General features: G+C 42.2%; 1 protein-coding gene across 4 annotated transcripts; it reads right to left on the bottom strand.

The window, feature by feature from the left end:
• Nucleotides 1-476: 476 nt before the first annotated feature.
• Nucleotides 477-13497, bottom strand: Gnpnat1 (glucosamine-phosphate N-acetyltransferase 1). Of its 4 annotated transcripts, none has more exons than XM_028873615.2 (6): nucleotides 13391-13497; nucleotides 8573-8740; nucleotides 6909-6971; nucleotides 4837-4964; nucleotides 3948-4009; nucleotides 477-1589 (listed from the first exon to the last, which is right to left on the bottom strand). In XM_028873615.2, exons 2-6 carry the CDS (start codon nucleotides 8724-8726, stop codon nucleotides 1442-1444), a joined length of 555 nt encoding a protein of 184 aa, XP_028729448.1. In that variant the 5' UTR covers nucleotides 8727-8740; nucleotides 13391-13497; the 3' UTR covers nucleotides 477-1441. The 4 variants fall into 4 exon arrangements, with proteins under 4 accessions (XP_028729448.1, XP_028729449.1, XP_028729447.1 ...); XM_028873616.2 differs by having other exon boundaries at nucleotides 13386-13493; XM_028873614.2 differs by having other exon boundaries at nucleotides 13381-13489.
• Between the last annotated feature and the right edge of the window lie 7684 nt (nucleotides 13498-21181).

Genomic DNA, 21181 nt, shown 5'->3' with positions numbered 1-21181 from the left:
TAGTAGATGGTTTTACCCCAGAGTTTGAAGGTAAGCGATAGAATAAGATACTCAGTTTTCACTTTGGGGGAGGCTTATTTGACATGGGTAAAACTTAATGAAGCCCTGTCAAGGTTACAGGATTTCTGAAGACAAAACTGTTATTTTCATTAGTGACAGGTCACTTAGTTCACTGAACTTACTGTCAGAGATAAAGTCTGCAGCCAAAGTATTTCTATTTTGGAAAATCAACCTAGTGATTAGAGGGAAATCCAAATCCAATTGAAGTAACCCCCAAAATACTAAAAATTAACTAGGCTGTTATGAGCCCTATCTTAAATTAACCTCAGCGACTCAAGCCGATCATGGTGGTGCATGCCTGTAATACTAGCTCTTGGAACGTGCTTGGGAGTTCAAGGTTCTATCTTCTATTACGTGGTGAGCCTGGGTTACAGATTACCCTGTCTCAACAAACAAGAAAACACAAGACAAGATTCTAACATGAGAAACTATTCATATAAACAAGTTTAATGTAATAACATGGAATGCAAAAGATTAGAACCATTGTTAATAAAGTATCTACTTCTTCTTTAAAAAATCATTAAAATAAATAAAACAGGACATTGATCAGAATAACAGTACCATTATAATCACATTAAATAGAAAAGCTACTGTTATTTAAAGGATGTAACAAAGGCAGTACCATACATATTTTGTGACTCAGAGGCTTCAGATGGCCATGATAAACCAGGGTAAAGTACCCCATGGAGAGCTGCTCACTCCCTGAAGAAAAGAACCTCGGTTCTCAAGGTCTGCCCTTGGATGATTCTAACATCATGTGACAGGTGAGACAGGTGGGTAGGCAGTGTCTGCACAGAACTCTACAGTTAGTAAAACAGTTACTTAAACTGTTGTACCTTGTCACAGTTTTCATTTCTCTTGTTTCTTTAAAAGACTGTCCCAGTTGTGTGCGATATTGGGTTCCACCATGTTTACATGTGCAGATATGTATCTGGTTGTAACAACAGATGTATCTGACTCCCTGTAATATGAGAAACGGTGCACCCTTAAGTCTGGTTAGATGTATGAGACAAAAATAATTTTATGTGATAAGAAACAGCCTTATTCAATATATATACATATATTTAAAAATGAGCAGCACAGAGCAGACATAACTCTTTACTACCCACACTCTTGATGACCAGGAAATGAAGATAAACTTTAGAAAAATACAATGCAAGAAAAGATTCAAGTTGAAAATATATTCCTTTGGTTAAAAATCATCCCCTTTGTGATCATTTGTACTCTTAACTCAGAGCAAGTCCAAGCAGCCACAGGCATGCTCTTGTCACTACTACATTGCACACTACAGTGGTTTTCCAGTCTAGCGGGTATGGAGCTCACTGGCTGCAGCAACAAAAATGAACAGGAAAGCCTTGGGTCATCATCTTGATGATCGTCTTTACTTCTGGTTCCTCAGACACATGTACTTTTCTTCAGATACTGTATAGCCAAACTTTTTGTAGAAGCCGACGTTTTGTGGTAGACATTCAAGGGTGATCTTGTAACAGTTCAGCTTCTTGCTTAGCAAAGTGAGAGTTGATAATAACCTGAAATTTTGAAAAGGGAAGTGTGGGACACAGTTGAACCAAAATGGGCCTTGATGATGCTACAGATTAGTGATATATACAAATAAAACTATTTATTAAGTACTCCTTTAAGTATCAAATGATGAAGTTGATAAGCATTTAAATTACTGAAGCATTTCTATCTTGTTTCAGACACAGTCCCAGCCTATTAACTAACAGCCTACACCTCTATGGGAGGAGGGCTCCAGTGCAGCATGGTGGGGGGCCGTTTTGCAGCTCTCCTTTAGATGGGCTCTAGGAATCACTGCAAGTGTGGTCACTCTCTCGCCCATCTCACCAGCCTCTGAACATTTTTGTGTGTGAGGGGCTGGAGAGATGATTTTCCAGAAGATGGGTTCAATTCCTAGTACATATATAGCTTCTAACTGTATCTCCATTTCCAGGTGATCTGGCTTCCTGGCCTACATAGGTACCAGACTTACAAGTGGTACACAGACATACATGCAGGCAAAACACCTGTATGTATAAAATTTAAAAAAAATTCACATGCAGGACTAGAGAGCTGGCTTGGCATTAAACTAAGCACACTGGCTGCTCTTGGATCTGACTCCTGCTTTGGTTCCCAGCACACATGGTAGCTCACAACCGTTTGTAACTCCTGTCTCAGGGCATCTAATGCTGCCGTCTGCCTTCTGAGGTACCGGGAACGCAAGTGATGCACTTGCAGGTGAAATACCCACTCAAGTAAAACAATTTTTAAAAGTTCACACATGAGCATAGGTATAGTGAGTGGCACACTTGTAATTCCACCATCTGAGAGGCTGACGCAGGAGGATTGCTGTGAGCTCAAGCAAGACCAGCTGAACTAACTGCACAGCATGTGTAAGACAAGCACAGACTCAGAGACTGGGGTATAAAAATACCAAGGGCTGATAAAGCAGCAGTGAGGAGTGCTGGCCAAGCATGTGTGTGAAGTTCTAGGTTCAATCCTCCGTACTGGGATTGCAGAACCTGAACACAGCCAAATAAATAAATAAATAACAACACATTTTTTAAATACTAAAGACTATCAAATTGCGAGAACAATGGCCCGAATTGTTTTTATGTAAGGACTCTAACTGGCTGTGGTGTTACACCTGTAACAGCACCTAAGAGGTGAAGGCAAGAGGGTCTGGAATTGAAGACTCTCTTCTACCATAGCAAACCAGAGCTTATGTCAAAAGACAAACCCCAAAATATGTTTGTGCCTGGGGCGGGGGATGGAGCTCATCGGTCAGGTTTGCCTAACATGCAGAATGTCCTCAATTCCTTATGGAACACTGTAAGGTTGCAGGTGGGGTGCCTTTGTTCTAAATGTACCCAAGTAAACACTTGCCATGTTCACATATATGAGTAAGTAATAGCTGTAGTCTTGAAACAGTCTCATGTAGCCTTGGCTGGCCTGGAACTGGCCATGTAGACCAGGTTAACTCACAGAGATATGCCTGCCTCTGCCTCTTATGGGCTGGGATTAAAGGTATGCCACCATGCCAAGCTTCATTAATCATCTTAAAAGCTGATTTTTGAAGATGTGGGTCAAATAAACTTAATTAGTCTGAATAATATGTGGACGTATTATTCAGAAACCATCTTGCAAAGCCCAAGGAATAAGAATCCTGCATAAATATGTAATCTAAGGTGGGCCAAGATGTTGCACACCTTTAATATAAGCACTTAGGTAGAAGCAGGCAGGAAAAAAAAAAAGATCTAACTGCTGTAAGATATTAAATACACCAAAGGTGCTAACTAAGGTTTTTTCCTGTTGTGTGTGTTTGTGCATTTAGAAAGATCTTGTCATTAAAAGTTCAAAGAGGTTACTTTCCATAAGCCAGGCCTATTCTCCACTACTCCAGAGGCTGAGGAAGGAGGATCACAAGTTCATAGCCATGCTGAACTTAATGATACCCTTGTCTCAAAAAGAGAAAAAAGCCAGGCGTGGTAGTACCCACGTTAACCCCCACAGTGGGGAGCAGAGGCAGGCAGATCTCTGAGTTCGAGGTCAGCCTGGTCTACAGAGTGGTTCTAGGACAACCAGGACTACATAGGTAAACCTTGTCTCTAAAACAAAAAGGTGTGCAAGTGGGGGCGACTAGTGACATAACTCAGTGGTAGAACACAGTTCCATTACTTGCTACTCTGATAAATGGAATATGTTTTCGATTCTCAAACTTGGGGGGGGGGGTAAAAACTAATGGCACTATAATTTTTCATTAAATTCAGTCTAAGATATAGAGTGAGAATGAGTTCAGAAACCAAAGGTCAGAAATAACAACCAGGAAAACCTTATGAAATAAGTTTCTTGCCAAGAGACCAAACAGGCCGTCCCAGGTGCCTACTCACAGTTTGCCGAGCTGCTTCCCTCTGCACTCGTGACTAACAACGACATCTTCAACTCTCCCCCTCTACAAATGATCACAGTGGGACAGGGTGAGCGTTCAGCCTGTTTTCTACTAAGCCAGCAATACCAGTTATAATTATAGTCTTTACCATGGAGAAAACAGGAAAGTCAGGTGTGCCTCACATTTTTAGTTATATCTCCAACCTCTGTTCTACTGTTTAAATCTCCAATCCCAATCACCATAATGAAATCTTGTCATAAACATAGTACGTCCAACGTTGCTTAATTACATTTTACTAATTTCAAGTGCAGAAAGCAAAATCCATAACCTAGATACTCTCCCCCCCCACTTTGCCTCCCCCCCCCCTCTCTCTCTCAAGGGTTTTGGGTGACAGGATTTCTCTGTGTAGCCGGGGCTGTCCTGGAACTCACTCTGTAGACCAGGCTGGCCTTGAACTGAGAGATATCCCCCCCCCCTCTGCCTCCCGAGTGCTGGGACCAGAGGTGTGCCCCACCACACCTGACCAGAGAACTTTTCTAAATGCTCCTTTTTTCCTACATTCAGAGAGCATGTGTGTGAATGGCTTGGGGCATCTGTGGAGGTCAGACTACACCTTGTTATAGTTCTCTCTCCACCATGTGGGTCCCAGGGATGAACCTGGGTGGTTCGACTTGGCACGGACCTTTACAACTTGTGTTATCTCACTAGCTCATCTATCTGATTTTCATTGATTTTTAACTCACACAAACTTGAGGAAAGTGTCTTCTGCTGAAGAATTCCAGCAAAGAAAAATTATGGGAAAACCGATTTTTTTCTAATGAATCTTCTAAGTTGGTTTCATTAGAAATCATCTGTGCACTTTACTCGTAGGCATTAATGTGATCACATACCTTAGCACATGAATGGATAAATTTATGTTCTATGATCAGAGTTGCTGTAGCAACAATTTGTCCTAGGGTCACATCTTCCACAACTGTAACATAGTAATCCCCAGACTTCTTCATGTGCTCAAAAGAGTCTGTGGAAACATAAAAAAGTGTTAGATGGTAGACAGTCAAGAAAAGTTCTAGGCTTGTCTGACTTCATCTTTGAATAGTAAAGCTATTTTGCCATAGGGCTTTAGTGTCCACTTTTTTTTTTTTTTTTTTTTAAGACAAAGCAAGTAAAGTCAATCAAGCATAAGATATCTGTTTATTGAGACAGGGTGTCACCATGTCCCTCTGGCTATTTTAAAATTCAATGTGTAGACCAGACTGGTCTCAAACTCAAAGAGATCCACCTGCTTCTGCCTCCCAAGCTCTGGGATTAAAAGTATGTGCCATTGCCGGGCGGTGGTGGCGCACGCCTTCAATCCCAGCACTCGGGAGGCAGAGACAGGTGGATCTCTGTGAGTTCGAGGCCAGCCTGGTCTACAAAGTGAGTTCCAGGAAAGGTGCAAAGCTACACAGGGAAACCCTGTCTCGAAAAAAAACAAACAAACAAACAAAAAAATTATGTGCCACTACACTCGGCTAGTTTAAACTTATAAAACTACTATGTTATTTAAAATACCAAGGAGTTGAAATACCAACAATTAGCACTGAATGGTCCACACATAGAGATGTAACACAGAGGGAGGGCTTGCCTCTGTGCCCAGAAACACACACATAAAATCTACTAGCAAAGTAAGACTTGGGTCTTTTAGGTGAACAACATTGTATTACAGATAAATAGTACATGTAGCCAGTTGTGTGACTAAATGTCAATATCTGTCAATTTAATATACATTTATTTAAAACTAATACTCAAAAATACTCAAAGAACATAGCTATAGGTTTTTACAAGTGCCTATTATATCCACGATTCAGTCTTGGTTTCAAAATATTTTGACAAAACAGTTTTCCGTTTGTTTTTTCTACGTTTCAGGATTACATGTTTGTTCTTTTAGAAATAGGATCTTCGTTTGCTTTGAAAGCACCTTACAAAGATAACACAGATATGTCCCCATTTAAGCAGTTTTTCCAAAGTTATACAACAAATAAAAGCAAAGCTGTGTTCCTGCAAATAATGTTTAGCACTTTATATTGCTGGGAAAACTACAATTTTCATCTAATCTGATATGTATGCAAACCCCAGGAGTTTAAAAGCCAAGTTATGTAGTTCTCAGATACTGTTTAGTTTCAAAGTCTCACTCTATACAGGTCTGAAGTAGGAAAAAAAAAATTCAGTGAAGGAAACTAAACAGAAATGTAGATGTCAACCTTCGCTCAGCCTGGTAGGAGAAGTTACCTACTAAAGGAAGGGCATTAGTAGGAAATGGGAACAGGCTGTGTTAAAGGAAGAAGAGAAAGAAGGTTCCTGCTGTCCTTGCCAGTGATTAACTGTGATCTTGGGAACACTTCTCTCTGGGAACCCATTTTCTCATGTCTCAAAGCAGGAAGGGGATTGTTAGACTAACTCTTAAGATACCTGCCAACCCTAAATCCAATATAAAAAAACAACAACAAACCTTTAAACATTGAGGAACAAAAAGAATAGGAACATAATTTTTTTTTGTAGTTATTTGCATTTGGTATTTTGCCTGCATGTGTATTTGTGTAAGGGTGTCAGATCTTGGAGTTAGAGACAGTTGTCAGCTGCCGTATGGGTATGCCATATTGGAGTTGAACCCAGGTCCTTTGAAGAGCAGTCAGAGCTCTTACCCACTGAGCCATCTCTCCAGCCGCCAGAACATAAACAGTGTAGTTTTTTGTTTGTTTTGTTTTGGTAATGAAATTTCTGTGCTTAACATAACCACACGGAAGGAGACAACCACAATAAAAAGAAAATAACCCTAAAGTGGTCCCCCAGTAACTATCAAGGTATCGTTCAAACATTTGGATTCTATAAATGAGGATTGCTAGTCCATACCTTTCAGCTCTTTGAATAAGTGGGTACTGAACAGAGTTCTAACCATACAGACAAGGTACCCCATGGTACTTACTCATGAACTGCTCAGGGCTGACGATGCCAGTCTCTGTCAACTGACCCAGTAACTTAAAAAAACCTAGTTTTAAAACATTTCAAGTCAAGAGAAAAGCAAAAGAAAGATTAAAATATGCAAAGAAGTAAAATGTTCACTGGGTAGGTTTAAGGAAATTACTTTTTCAGAACTCCATAATCATGTTTCCATTATAATCCTTAATCAAGTGTTTGTTGATTAAACATGCAAATTTCCAATAGAGTCTGCAGTGTGCATTCACTGCATATAGTACTGAATTACATAAGGATATTTTCATACAAGTACCTATTGCATTATTTTTATTAAACTGCAACCTATTCTTTTTATAATCAGAAAGCAAATGACAGCCCTCAACCTTATTTGCCTGCAAAGATTTTAGAATAGGGCCAGGCAGTGGTGGCACACACCTTTAAATCCCAACACTTAGGAGGCAGAGCCAGGTGGATCTCTGTGAGTTCGAGGCCAGCCTAGGCTATAGAGTGAGTTCCAGGAAAGGTGCAAAGCTACACAGAGAAACCCTGTCTCGAAAAACAAAAACAAGTGCTTGCTTCGGCAGCACATATACTAAAATTGGAAAAACAAAAACAAAAAACAACAACAAAAAAAAGATTTTAGAATTACATAACCAGCATGTACACTGTTCATTGCTATTAAAGATTTATGAAAGGGATACCACATTTTCCTTAACACTTGAAGTGCAAGATTCTCACTTCGACCGATTATCATTTGTAAGCTACAATGTAACTGATATAACCCGGTTGAGACAACTTTCTAAATTTCTAATTTTACTAATGTTAATGCAGCCAAGGCATAGTGGTGCGTGTCTTTAATCCCAGCACTCAGGAGGCAGAGGCAGGCAGATCTCTGAGTTCAAGGCCAGCCTGGTCTATATAGAGAGTTCTAGGATAGCTAGGACTAAATAGACACTGTCTTTAAACAACAACAACAAAAGACCCTAATGATAATGCTAAAAGTACATTGAGAACTCTGAGTCATAATTTTTTTCTTTTTTAAATATTTTCTTATTTTTAGATTTATTTATTTATTATGTACACAGAAAAGGGTGTCAGATCTCATTACAGATGGTTGTGAGCCACCATGTGGGTGCTGGGAATTGAACTCAGGACCTCTGGAAGAGCAGTCGGTGCTCTTAACCTCGGAGCCATCTCTCCAGCCCCAAGTCTTAATTTTTCAATATGCAGTAATTCTAACCGAAGTTACTTTCCTCAAATACCTCAGAAGAAGAAAATAGTCTGGTAAAATGTTGATTTTTTATCACCAAAGTTTCAGAAAATTATTTTGGATAATTTAGATATTATAGAATTACATTGGGTACATAAAACCCCTTCAATTTGTCTGTGAATGTTATTTCTGCATATCTAGCTTCTTGGAGAAAACTCTTTTCCATGTGTTTAGACAGTATAACTTCATTTTTGTTTTTAAGGCATCCTTTTGGAAGGAGTACTACTGTATTTAGTTATTTTAAATACATCATAGGAGTATCCTGCCTCCATGATACATACTTATTACAACTGAGTGCTCCAGTCATTACAAGGACAAAATCAAGTACTCTCTAAGTTAGCATCATGCTTAGGAAGAAAGCATGGATTTCTAGTCAGGTTTGCAAACTAAAGTTGGGCCCATACCTTTATTCAAGTCACCAGTACAAAGAGGCCTCAAAACCAAGCCTTCTCCAGGATTCATTGGAGAAATGGCTGGAGAAAATGTAGCTGTATTCTGACTCCAGTCCACTTCTTTGAGCAGACTTGGGTCAAACATAGGTGTTTCGTCGGGTTTCATCTTTCCAGTAAAGTCTAAAATAAAATTTCAAATGTTAAAAGGCTTTATTAGTAAAGAAAACGTGTGCTGGATGAGGAAGTTAATTTCATATAAATGGATTCTATAACATTATATGAGCTACTTTAACTTTAGCTACTTAGACTACAACTGTAAACATGTAGAAAAAACAATTTTACTATCAGATGAAAAATGGGTTGAAACTAAGGGTGACAATAATGGGTGAATAAGAAGTTGAACAAGAAGAAAACTTTGAAACTCCATTTTCCAGGTCACTGGAGACATTTTATCCCCGTGGGCAGGTGCCACTAGTGCAGTGGTTCTCAACCTGTGGGTCACAACCCCTGTGGGGAGCCACGTGACACCCCTCATAGGGGCCACATACCAGATAAGCCTGTATTCCAGAGACCTACGTTACGATCCCTACAGGAGCAAAATTACGGTTATGAGGTAGCAACAAAAGTAATTTTGTGGTGGGGGTCAGCACAGCAGGAAGAACCAAAAGGTCGCAGCCTTAGGAAGGTTGAGAACCAGTGCTCTGCCTGTGTGACACTGACATGTTGTGGATCGTGTTTGCACGATTCCAATCCTGCACTTTATATTACTAGGCTCAGAAATCATGTGGTATCCCTGCATTAAAGACCCACTGGAGTATGTGAATGTGACTTGTTTCTGTCATGTGAACCACGAACAAGATAACTGGGCAGTTATTCAAATGACTTCATTATTCTCTACAGTCAGTACCATGACAGATACTGAGTGTCTGCATTTTGCTTTCATGACAGTTTTCTAAAAAGCCTATGTTACCTGCTTCTAAACATTTTAAGAATAACCAGTGTGTGTGTGTGTGTGTGTGTGTGTGTGTGTGTGTTTGTGTGTGTGTGATGCTGTGGACCAGACACAGTGGTGCATACTTGTAATCCCAGAATTTCAGGCACCCAATGAAGAAGTGTTTTAGGCCAGTCTGGGTATGTTGTGGATTACTGTCTCAAAACACACATATGACCAATGTGATATGAAGCCCTGTCTCAAAACAAATTTATGAAGTCATAATAAATTTTAACCAGTTAATAGTTTCAGTTTTCTGTACATTTCTTTAGATTATTCTATTTTGTGGATAATCATAAAAACATGTAATATTAATTTGGTGAGTACTTTATATTTGTTCATTCTTTAACAACAATAAAAGATGTATCCTGATTTATCCCCAGGATAAAATAAACAGACCAGGCGGTAGACAGGAGCTTGCTCAAGGCTCCTGGGTCAATAGGACTAACAAGGCAACGGATGGCTTTACATGTGCCAGTGTGGAGGTTACTCGGTTTAATGCTTGCTATTTCTAACCCTGAGCTAGCTCTTCATTTGATTCTGTACATTGCCACAAGTTACATCACTGAGGCAGAAGGATGTCACTTCCTTAACTACTAGGCTAGTATAGTTCAATTCTGCATGCCATTGTTGTACAAGAGTTAGACCAGCACTTGTAATCTCTATTTTGGAAAAGAGAATTTCAAACTAATTAAAAGTGTAATAAAAGTATTCTGGAAAGACCTGGCACTAGGGAGGCAGAGGCAGGCAGATCTCTGTGAGTTCAAGGCCAGCCTGGTCTACAGAGTTAAGTTCCAGGACAGCCAGGGACACAGAGAAACCCTATCTGAAAAAAACCAAACCAAAAGGAAAAAAAAACGTATCCTGGATAGAAATAAGAACCAGTTGTCCAGGCACCAAGAAATAATATTGTGTTGTTTTAAGAAGGTGTTTGCAATACAGAGGCAGCTACATTTGGGTTCACCTGAACGCTCTTCAAATAGTAAAACCCTCCAGGTGCCCAGGGAAGGGGATGATGTTGGGAAAGGGAAGGCAAGATGTGATAGACACCAGATCCCCCAAAGGGTTATCAATAGTTGATTTCCAAAAGAAATGTCTTGAAGGCTCCCAGATAAAGCTACACTCTCACTAAACTGCCTAGCTCGTGTCATCCCCAAGTTAAACCTGCAGCTCCCAGGTAACTAACACACGGAGATTCTTAGGGGTGGGCCTGCCAGGAAGGCATGCATGCTGTGTCCCTTCCCCCTGGCCCCACGCAGCAGTTATCCCCGTGGCCCCCACTCCCCGCCTCCCTTTATCCTTTGCTAAGCCAGTTACCACCCATTCTGAAAGGCCATTTTAGACAAGCTACCCTCCTGGCAAAGGTCAGAGCTCAGGGAGCAAGAAGAAAAGGCAACTTGTGATAGGCATGGCAATCTGGAGCCACCCATGTCCAAAGTCAGTGGGTGAGGAAGCACATTATCTACAAGGAAGCCACATAAATGATGAAGGAAGAACTAAACAAACGACATGATCATCACTTTCATCATGTAGCTTAGCTTGCCTTCCCGCTCTTTGCTGTATGTGTGCACATGTGTAGGCATGTTTGCATGTGTGTTGGGTACATGTGCACATGCATGGCTGTGAGTGTGGAGGCCCATGGTTGACATCAGGTGTCCTCGATCACTCTCCACTTTATATACTGAAACCAGTTAGGTTGGTGTAAATAGCCAGTTTACTCAACGGATTTCTCTGTCTCCTGGTGCTGTAATTCCCAGCCCACCCTATTTCTTTACATGGGTTCTGGCAATCAGTCAAGGAATTCTGGTCCTCAGTCTTGCACTGCATACGATTTCCCCTCTCAGCCACCTCCCCTCCAACTCCTGATTCTGTCTCCATGTTCCCCACCTTGACCATGTTGAGAGTACAGAAGTGTCCCACCATACCAGACCCCTGAAGCAACCTTAAATCAGTTTCTAGCACCCATTACTAAGTAGAGAAGGACAGCCATTGGTCCAGTTAAACCCAAAAGATCTGGAAGCAGTCAAACCCCTTTTAAAACAGGCTTCTTCCTCTTTGAGGTTTTCTAAATCCCATCTTCCTAGTCATAAAGACACGATGCTGACAGAGGTCATGCCTCATTACAATCTAATAAAAATTCAGGTGAGGTGGCAGACACCTGTACAGTACACCCAGTACTAGGGAGGCTGGGGCATGGGCACTGGGAGGTCAAGGCCAGCAGGGCTACCACAGTGACAACTGCCTCAAAGAACACACACACGAAAACTAACTATGGAAACTGGAGTAAACATGGAAAATTCTTTTTAAAGCTGGTTTTAAGATATCCCCACACCCACCCTACACCCGGGAACTGGGTGGTGGTGCAAATTTCACTCTTTAGCACTTAAAAGATTCATCACCAGCTAACTAAAGTTCGGTTATATAAATAGAAATATACAAAATGTAAACTCTAATTCAAAGCACCGTCCCCCCAACCTGTTGTGTGTGACTGCTAAATAAGCGTTCCATTTACAAGGCTGGAGTACCTCCTTGGCCCTAGTCTGGTAAGTCTAGTCAATGAATAATGAATGACGTAAGGTCTCGTTTAGCAATCATATTTCAGAAAGGCAAAAAAAAAAAAGACTGCCACATTGCCACTAGTGACAACACAAGTGTCATACATAAAACTATGTTTACAATAGTACCGAGGGGTTGTTTTTTCCCCAACTGAATACATTTTAGAGACCATTTCAAGTTTGGCTTTCCAGCCTCTGAATGAGATTGGATACAAATGGGAAGCAGCTGCTTCTAGGAAGACAAAACGGAGCAACAAGTAGTGAACATTGAAGACCAAAATTTACAAATTTCTAAACATGATCTACAGCCATATCAAACTCTCTGTGATGGGTGACCGGTAGGTAGATAGCTTTCAATTGTCTTCAATGCATGAAGTATTTCCCGATAGTGTATTTGATCTACACCATCTTTTTTTTTTTTTTTTTTTTTCGTTTTTCAAGACAGGGTTTCTCTGTGTAGCTTTGCGCCTTTCCTGGAGCTCACTTGGTAGCCCAGGCTGGCCTCGAACTCACAGAGATCCGCCTGGCTCTGCCTCCCGAGTGCTGGGATTAAAGGCGTGCGCCACCAACGCCCGGCATACACCATCTTTTTATCTCCAATCTAGTTGGATAGTTGGAGCTCGGAGTTCCCAAGACAAGCCTAAAGGTCAAATGAGTGACTGCCTGTGATGAGGGTCCTCTCGTTTTTCCCGTTGAGTTCTACAGCAGAAAACTCAACAGATGACAATCTTTGCATCACGGTATCTGTTTCTACCTTACGAATCCTGCCTTAAAATATCTCAATTTCCTGAGACCCATTCTTGGATTAATTAAGGGCTGATTATCCCAATAAAACGAATCCTTATGTATTTTTACTTTAACAAATTTTGTGTTTGCCTCACATAAACATTAGTTCCTGCACACAATAGAAACCACACAGTGTTTCTAGGGGTACAAGTCCCAGGTCCCCCACACTAGGTCCCCCACCCGAGGCTTCCTTCATACAGTCTGCGCAGGGGTTCTTTAGAGCTGGACCCAGTCTTCAGCCACTCTGACCGCTGGACCGGTAAAAGGGAACCCAGGGTTAGCGCCGCTTCACAGCGAAGGCGGCAGAGTCCCCAAGTCCCAAGCCACGGACACTCTGGTCTCTAGGCCCTCCAGGACCCTGCCCGGCAGGACTGCGGGCCACCATGCCTAGGAGCCAGGCTCCTGGGCAGGGGCGTTCCGGACTCCGGGGTCTGCAGTCTCAAGGCGGTCCCAAGCCCGCCCTTCCTCCTGTCCCAGCCCCGGGTCACCTCACCGCACCGAAGCGACCCACGTTCCCCTCCAGGCGCGTCAGTCTCCACGCCGGTCACAGCGCCGCATCCGGATCCGGCTGCAGCGCCAGCACCACCCCCTTTTGTACCCCACTCCCCCCCTCGCGCCGCAGCCGGAACGGCGGGGCCAAACGTGGCCGGACCAACGCCTCCGCCCTGCCCCGCCCTCACGCACGGGCTGCGCACGCGGAGGCCGAGCCACGCACACTACTCCGGTGTGGGGGGGGGGGGGGCAAGGGGCGGGCCTCCGGGCCTGGGGCGGGGCTCCGGGAGACAAAGGAATACTATTGGATGGGGCGGGGCTCCGGAGTAAGGGGCGGGGCTCCGGGAGACCACGGATTACTATGGGATGGGGCGGGGCTCTGGGGCAAGGGGCGGGGCTCTGGGGCGGGACTCCGAGGCACAACAGAGTTCTCGGTGGCTCTGGGGGCGGGGCGGGGCGGCGCTCCGGGGCCTTTCAGGCGATTCTGGGCTGTGGGGCAAGGACCAGGGCAAAGCTTGCAGGGCCAGTTTACCTTCCAGGCGTGTCCTTGGCTCGATGCGCCCTTGTGCCACCGTCACCCTCACTCCTAATCTGAAAATAAATTCGTAAGAGTATAAGCAGCGTATTGCGATGACCACTGTGGGTTCCTTTGATTCTCAGAGCCCCAAGGCTCCTGCCCGATTAGTCTGCTCTGTCCTCTCTCCTCACATGCAGTCCATTAATCAGGACTTAGGTTGCTCACTAGGGACCGTGGTCTCTGATTGCCAAATGTCTGATACATGGCTCTTGTCTTCTAGAAACATGAGTTGGGACCACTCATTCAAACCCGTCTAGACTGTTCTTTTCTTTCTCTCTCTCTCTCTCTCTCTCTCTCTCTTTTTTTTTTTTTTTTTTTTTTTTTTTGAGACAAGGTCTTTCTACATATGTATGTATAACTGTCCTGGAACTTACTATACCTAGACTTGGGTGGACTGGGCCTTTTCTGCCTCCCAAATGCTGGGATTAAACGTGTGTGCCACCATGCCTGGCTCATATATATATATATTTTGGTTTTTCGAGACAGGGTTTCTCTGTGTAGCTTTGCGCCTTTTCCTGGAGCTCACTTGGTAGCCCAGGCTGGCCTCGAACTCACAGAGATCCGCCTGGCTCTGCCTCCTGAGTGCTGGGATTAAAGGCGTGTGCCACCAACGCCCGGCAACTCCCTCATATTTTTTAGGGTGAACATGGAGGGCTCTGCACTGGAGCTCTTCGCCACATCAGGAGCATTTCAGCTCACTCTAGGGAAGAAGTTGCACTGGGTTCTCCAGACAGTGAAGAGGGTTGCAGAGGCCAGGCCGCTGTAGTGACCATTTTACAGTGTGCAGTCTCCAGAGCGCTTGGCCTGTAATGTCAGGACTGGGAAAGCTGAGAAAACCTGATTATGAGAAAAAGACCACACTTCTGTGGGCTTCCACCTCGGAAGTGTTTTTCCTCAGTACCATGTGACAAGTGAGGAGGCAGAGATCTGGAAATCCTAAGTATTTTACAAAGTCACACAGCAAGTAACTTTTGTTAAAATTATAAGGTATTTATTCTCAAGGCATAGGTTCAAAGAGCATGACAGATTATCAGCCACAATTGTATTTTCTCTTATTTTGAGATTTAAATTTAAGGGGTTTTTGTTGTTGTTATTGTTTGCGAAGCTAGGCCTGGGCTACCTGTGCCCTGTCTTTAAAACAAAAACAAATCCTGGTATGGTGGTGTAGGTCTTTAATTCCAGCACTAGAGTAGCAGAGGCAGACAGATCTCTGTGAGTTTGAGGCTAGCATGGTCTATTTAGTGAGTTCCAGGACAGCCAGGGATATGTAGAGAGACCCAGTCTCTCTCTCTCTGTCTCTCTCTGTCTCTCTCTCTGTCTCTATCTCTCTCACACACATACACACACACAAGATGAGGAGGAAATGTCTAGAATATACTAAAAGACCACTTGACTTCCATCTCTGAACTCATTAAAATATTTAAGTTTTTATTGCTTACTCAAAACTTTGAAACATTAAAGAAACGTAGGATAAGAAGTCATCTGTCCCTATAACTCACCTGCAGAGTTAGGATTATATTAACAGCTTTGTAGATCTTTCTTCAGTTTTCTTGGGTTTCTTTTATCTTGTTTCCATTTAACTTACTTGCCGTGGAATAATCCTTTCATACACTATGAAGATGTTTTGCTCTCATTGTTTTAATGAAGAGCCGACTGGCCAATAGCTAGGCAGAAAGAGGTTAGGCTGGAGAGCCAGACAGATAACGATAGAAAGGAGGGTAGAATCAGCAGTTGGACCAGATGAAGCAGATGAACATTCTGTGCTAAAAAAAACATGCTGCCACATGATAGAGCATAGATAATAAAATATGGGCAAAGCCGGGCAGTGGTGGGCACGCCTTTAATCCCAGCACTCGGGAGGCAGAGGCAGGTGGATCTCTGTGAGTTCAAGGCCAGCCTGGGCTACCAAGTGAGTTCCAGGAAAGGCGCAAAGCTACACAGAGAAACCCTGTCTCGAAAAACCAAAAAAAAAAAAAAGAAAGAAAGAAAGAAAATATGGGCGAATTTTAAGTCGAAAGAGCTAGTTAGTAACAAGCCTAAGCTATTGACCAAGCACTTGTAATTATTAGTAAGTCTTTGTGTGGTTATTTGGGAGCAGGTTGGCAGGACAGAAAAGTGTGCTTACACTTGTGGCCTTGAACAAATTTATTCATGAGTGGGCTGTATCTGGCACCTCACCTGGCACTGTTAGGGTTTAATAATACATGTGAAATGTTCAACATATCTCCTGGCCCATAATATGTGCTTGAAATACTAGTTTATGTACGTCTATTTGTGTGTGGAAAGAATAAACTACAGTATGGTGACACAATGAACATCTACCCAAATTCCAATGTGACAGAACTTTATGTCTTTGTTAACTGTATGTCTTGACAGAATAGCTGAGTAATTTCTCTGTGCAATCCTGTAGGGGTCCAGGCTCATGGCAGGTGCCATTCACTCATAAGAAGACTCAGAAATACATGATGTCTTTAATAAAAAGAGACTAGAAAAATCACGGGTAGACTTTTACTAACCTAACCCATAGCTGAGATTCCACTCACAATTGACTGGCCATAATTAGAAAGGATAGCTTTGCCCAAAACTACTAGCTAATGGGCAAACAGAACATTTGCGAGCCCTTCAATGTCTTTTACAATCTTCTCCCTCCTCTTTCATTCAGGATGACACATACATGTAAACTGTATGCCAAGCTTTCTGCTTTTTCCCCAAACATATACCGTGGACACCTCCCCGATGCCAAAACAGTCATTTACCTGCTGACTACCTGCTGAGCCCTCTCCAGGTCCAGTGTCATAGTACCGGGGTGATATAGAGAACATTTGTTAAGGTTTCCTTCATAGACTTTGTTAGATTGTGAATAGATCAGAAATGAAACACTTTTTTTCTTGTTTTGTTTGGTTTTTCGAGACAGGGTTTCTCTGTGTAGCTTTGGAGCCTTTCCTGGAACTCACTTGGTAGCCCAAGCTGGCCTCGAACTCACAGAGATCCGCCTGGCTCTGCCTCCCGAGTGCTGGGATTAAAGGCGTGCGCCACCACCGCCCGGCCAGAAATGAAACACTTTAAATGTTATTTTGTATTAGGAGGCAATAAATGTTATGGTTTAATAAAAAATAATAAGCCAGATGATGATGTGTTGTAGAACATTAGTTTAAGATTTGTTACTTTGTTTATGCTATGGAATATTTATTTAATAATGCAAAGATGTATTGCATTCTTTTATGCTGTATTTGTTTAACTATATGAAACTGTGTTACTGTGCCTGTCTAAAACACCTGATTGGTCTATTAAAGAGCTGAACCGCTAATAGCAAGGGAGGAGAAAGGATAGGCGGGGCTGGCAGAGAAGACTCAATTCCTCCTGGGTTTCGGCACGAAGGTAATAGGTTTTCTGTACCTTGCCATGTAGATTTCTCAGCTGACACAGTAAGCCAGATCAAGTTGAATTGAAAAAGTAAAGGAACAGGTTTATTTTGAGCAAAGCAACTCTCCAACCCCAGGAATCTATTTCTGGAGGAAGTGGGTTTGCTACCACCGTAATTAAGTACAGCCACATGGGCAGTCACCATTTTGACTAGGTTTGGAGAAGAGGGTGCTGTGTGATTTTACCACCATGTTGATTAAAAGTGACCATATGGGATGGGCCTACCAAGGAGACAACAGGTCTCCAGGATATTTTGGAATTGGATGGATTCCCATATGATAATTCTTGTCCTGTCCTGAAAGTAAAGTTTATAAAAGATAGGATTTAAACAAGGGTAGTTTAATGAGGTAATAAAGCTGTACCTCCATGCATTCATGTAAAGGGATGTATCTTGCTGGCAGCCAGATTTTGTAACATAAGAGTAATCCACTTGATATTGATTTTAGAGACACTGAATTGTTTACACTGTTGAAACTTGGTTTTGCCTTCTGTAAATTATGGTTGTGCTCTGTCTTCATTCTTGAAATAAAAACTTAGGATTACAGCTGAACACCAGAGACTGAGGTATTCCTATCTTATAATTCAGCAAGAGGGTGAACTAAACAATCTGGCAAGGGGTCTCTCCACCTAAGGTCTGTTCAGGCTAACAAAGACCAATGCATGTCTAACCTCCTCGCTTTTACTAACATTGTAAATTTGTAGCTAGTTTGGTAAACTAAGTCATACAGAAAACTGTTGTACTCTGTAATGGTGTACCTGAGGTCTCCAGGACGGCAGTTAACCAGATGCGTCTTCACCCATATCTCCCGCTGAGTGCTAGCCCACCAACTCCTGACTCCCCCATTTTGTCCCATGCCAACAGGAAGTAACCACATTTGAACTGGTGCCCATATACTCAAAAAGGTCAGGATGTTTGGCTGGAAATCAACAGCTCATTCTTGCTTTATCCCTAAAGGCCTACCCCTTTCTCTCCAAACCCCATCCTCTCAGAAAATCTCCAAAAAGGCCCCAAAAGCCCAAAAGCCCAGGTGCACATTCTTGGTGGCTGTGGCAGCTCCTCCTCTGAAGTTGCCAGCCACCCAAGAAGCCACCTAAAAGCGTGCCATACTTGGACACAAACCCAGTTAATGGAAGGCATGTTGTCATCCCTCACCTACAGGGTATTTAAGCTCCCTGCTTTAGTTTGAGCATATGACTTTTCCTGCCTCTTCTCCCACCTTGACCTTTGGGACTGGAGATCTCACCCAGGAGCTGCTTTGCTCAACATAAGCCTATTCTTTTACTTTTTCAATTTGGCTTGATCTGGCTTACTGTGTTGGTGGAGAAACCTACATATTGAGGTACAGAAAACCTGTTAAAAGACATTGTAGCCGGGCGGTGGTGGCGGCGCACGACTTTAATCCCAGCACTCGGGAGGCAGAGCCAGGAGGATCTCTGTGAGTTCGAGGCCAGCCTGGGCTACCAAGTGAGTCCCAGGAAAGGCGCAAAGCTACGCAGAGAGACCCTGTCTTGAAAAACCAAAAAAAAAAAAAAAAAAAAGACATTGTAGTATAGTGTCTGTCCCCAGATATAGAAGTGATGGGTAAAGGGTAGATTATTGAATCTACTCTGAAAAGAAAAAAGAGAATATGGATATGATAAGGTAAAAAGGTAGATTATTGAATCCACTTTTAAAAGGCAACTACCAATTTTAAATATTTTACATTGGATTGGATTTTTGTATATTGTATACAAATTATGTATATTGATACAAATTTGATATCGATTTTGTTAGAAAATACTGTACATATGTTTCTAATCTTGTTCAAGGTATTGTATCTATACAGTTCATTTAACAATGTAATGTAATTTGTTAGTCCTTAAAAGTTATTATTACCAATTAATTAGGATATAAGGAAATGAAAGCAGTCATTACAATCAAACTTTTAGTCATATTAAGCATGTTTTCAAGGTCAAGCAGAGATATATTTTAGACAGATCATCTCCAAACACTTCAGAGATCTGCAGAATATGCCATTTAAGATGTTTTAATAACATAGTTTTTTTTTGTTTTTTTGTTTTTTTTTTTTTTTTTTAATGACAATGAGACATGTCAGCTCCTGGCAGTACCAATCTACTCCAGAGAATATGATGGGCATTGAAGAAACTCCTTATGAAGTTTACTTTCTTTGTGGCAAAAGTTAGCCACTGGGCAAGAAAATGTCCTTGACTCAACTGCTGACAGTATGCTGTCCAAAATGGACAAGCAGGACACAAAAGAAAGGACTGCCAATCCCCAAGACAAGTTAGGAAAGCCCTTTAGAAAATCTTGCTTCACAGATGAGTCTGTCAGATATGCTAAGCCTATAGGCTGAAGATGAAGCCCCAATGTTGCAGAGAAAAATCGGGTGACTGACCAGGCATCCAGCTGTTTCTGTCATTGTTTGCATTTCTTAGAAGTCACTTGTCTGCACTTCCTGTTTAACTAGGTAATATTATTTCCTCCTTGGGTCTCTGAGAGAGTTGAAGATTAGATAGTTATAGTTTTCCTTGTTAACAAATTCAGAAAGGAAACTCACTAAAGCGGTGTAAAGTATATAAGTTTGAAAGACATCAAAAGATAGTTTTTGGTTGGTAATAGAAGTTAGGATAGAAAGTGAATTAGGTACATTTTGGACTCACCAAGATAGGATAGATAATGGAATATTTTTGCTGAATTTGTCAAATGCAAATGGACTAGACATTGTTGATATATTTATTGCCTGTATATACTGTATATAGTTATCATACTTATTGTATATAGTGTTTCTTATATTAGTTATAACTGCCCCCACCCTGCTTTAGACAAAAAAGAAAGGGGAAATGTGGTGATATTTTATTTGTGCTCTAACAAATAAAGCTTACCTGGGGATCAGAGTAAAAAGCCAGCCACTATATTAAACATAGAAGTCAGGCAGTGGTAGCACATGCCTTTAATCCCAGCACTAGTTAACCATAGAGGTATGGATGAGACAGGAAGTGATAGAGCTGAGAGGAAAGAGGAAGGATGTAGTTAGGTAGAGAGAGGAAGTAAGATGGCAGGGCACAGAAAGGTATATATGAAAAGATGATAACCGGCACTGTTTGCGGTGCTGATTACCGTGTGGAAAGGTCACGGTCACAAGAGAACCCAGTGTTAGTTTTCAGAGCTTTATTAGGAGGGAAAGCGGGGGAGGGGAGAGAGGAGAGCCAGGCCTGGAGAGAGAGAGAGATGGTGGGGTGGGGGGAGAAGGGAGCAGAGGAGAGAGAGCAGAGAGTGTTGGTCTGCATCTGGCTTTAAGGCGCAGATTGTGTGACCATGCCTCGTGTACGTAGTCGCCAGCGCCCTCTGATGACATAAGATGCAAGACACCGAGCTGTGCATGTGCAAACAATATAGCCATGAGTATACAGGAAGTATTTCTCTTGGGCTGAGGATTTCCTAGAGGTAAGAACTTGTGGATGGTTTGTTCTATTCCTCCGATCTTTCAGCTTTCACCCCAATATCTGGTTCTGGATTTTTTTTTATTAATAAGACCGTTTAGCAATTCATGTTACAGAAGTCCTTTTCCCAAAGTCAGGCATTTAGTTAAGGGTCTCCATTCCCTAGGGGGCTTGAGCAAAGTTCCTGCTTGCTAAAGCAGTCATTCTCCTTGTCTCTGGCAAGAGAAACTTGTGGCCCTCCATTAACATATGACTGGTGCCTGTTGTCAAGGTCAATGCTAGGTTCTTCAACCCCTGATCTCAGGCTATACCCCAGCTCACAGGCACTTTTCCTCCCTTTTAATCCTTTGTGCAAC

This window comes from Peromyscus leucopus, chromosome 9, assembly GCF_004664715.2.
Source record: "Peromyscus leucopus breed LL Stock chromosome 9, UCI_PerLeu_2.1, whole genome shotgun sequence".
In the NCBI taxonomy this organism is placed as follows: domain Eukaryota; kingdom Metazoa; phylum Chordata; class Mammalia; order Rodentia; family Cricetidae; genus Peromyscus; species Peromyscus leucopus.
Note: the sequence above shows the minus strand (reverse complement) of the source record. Positions and strands in the feature narration are given on the sequence as shown.

What these genes read in the sequence shown, in the direction of transcription:
- Gnpnat1 (XM_028873615.2), bottom strand. Translation starts at nt 8,726, where the DNA reads ATGAAACCCGACGAAACACCTATGTTTGACCCAAGTCTGCTCAAAGAA. An exon ending in TACTGGTGACTTGAATAAAG is followed by an intron (nt 6,972 to 8,572) that starts GTATGGGCCCAA and finishes TTTTAAAACTAG; the next exon opens with GTTTTTTTAAGTTACTGGGT. An exon ending in CAGCCCTGAGCAGTTCATGA is followed by an intron (nt 4,965 to 6,908) that starts GTAAGTACCATG and finishes ATGTTTCCACAG; the next exon opens with ACTCTTTTGAGCACATGAAG.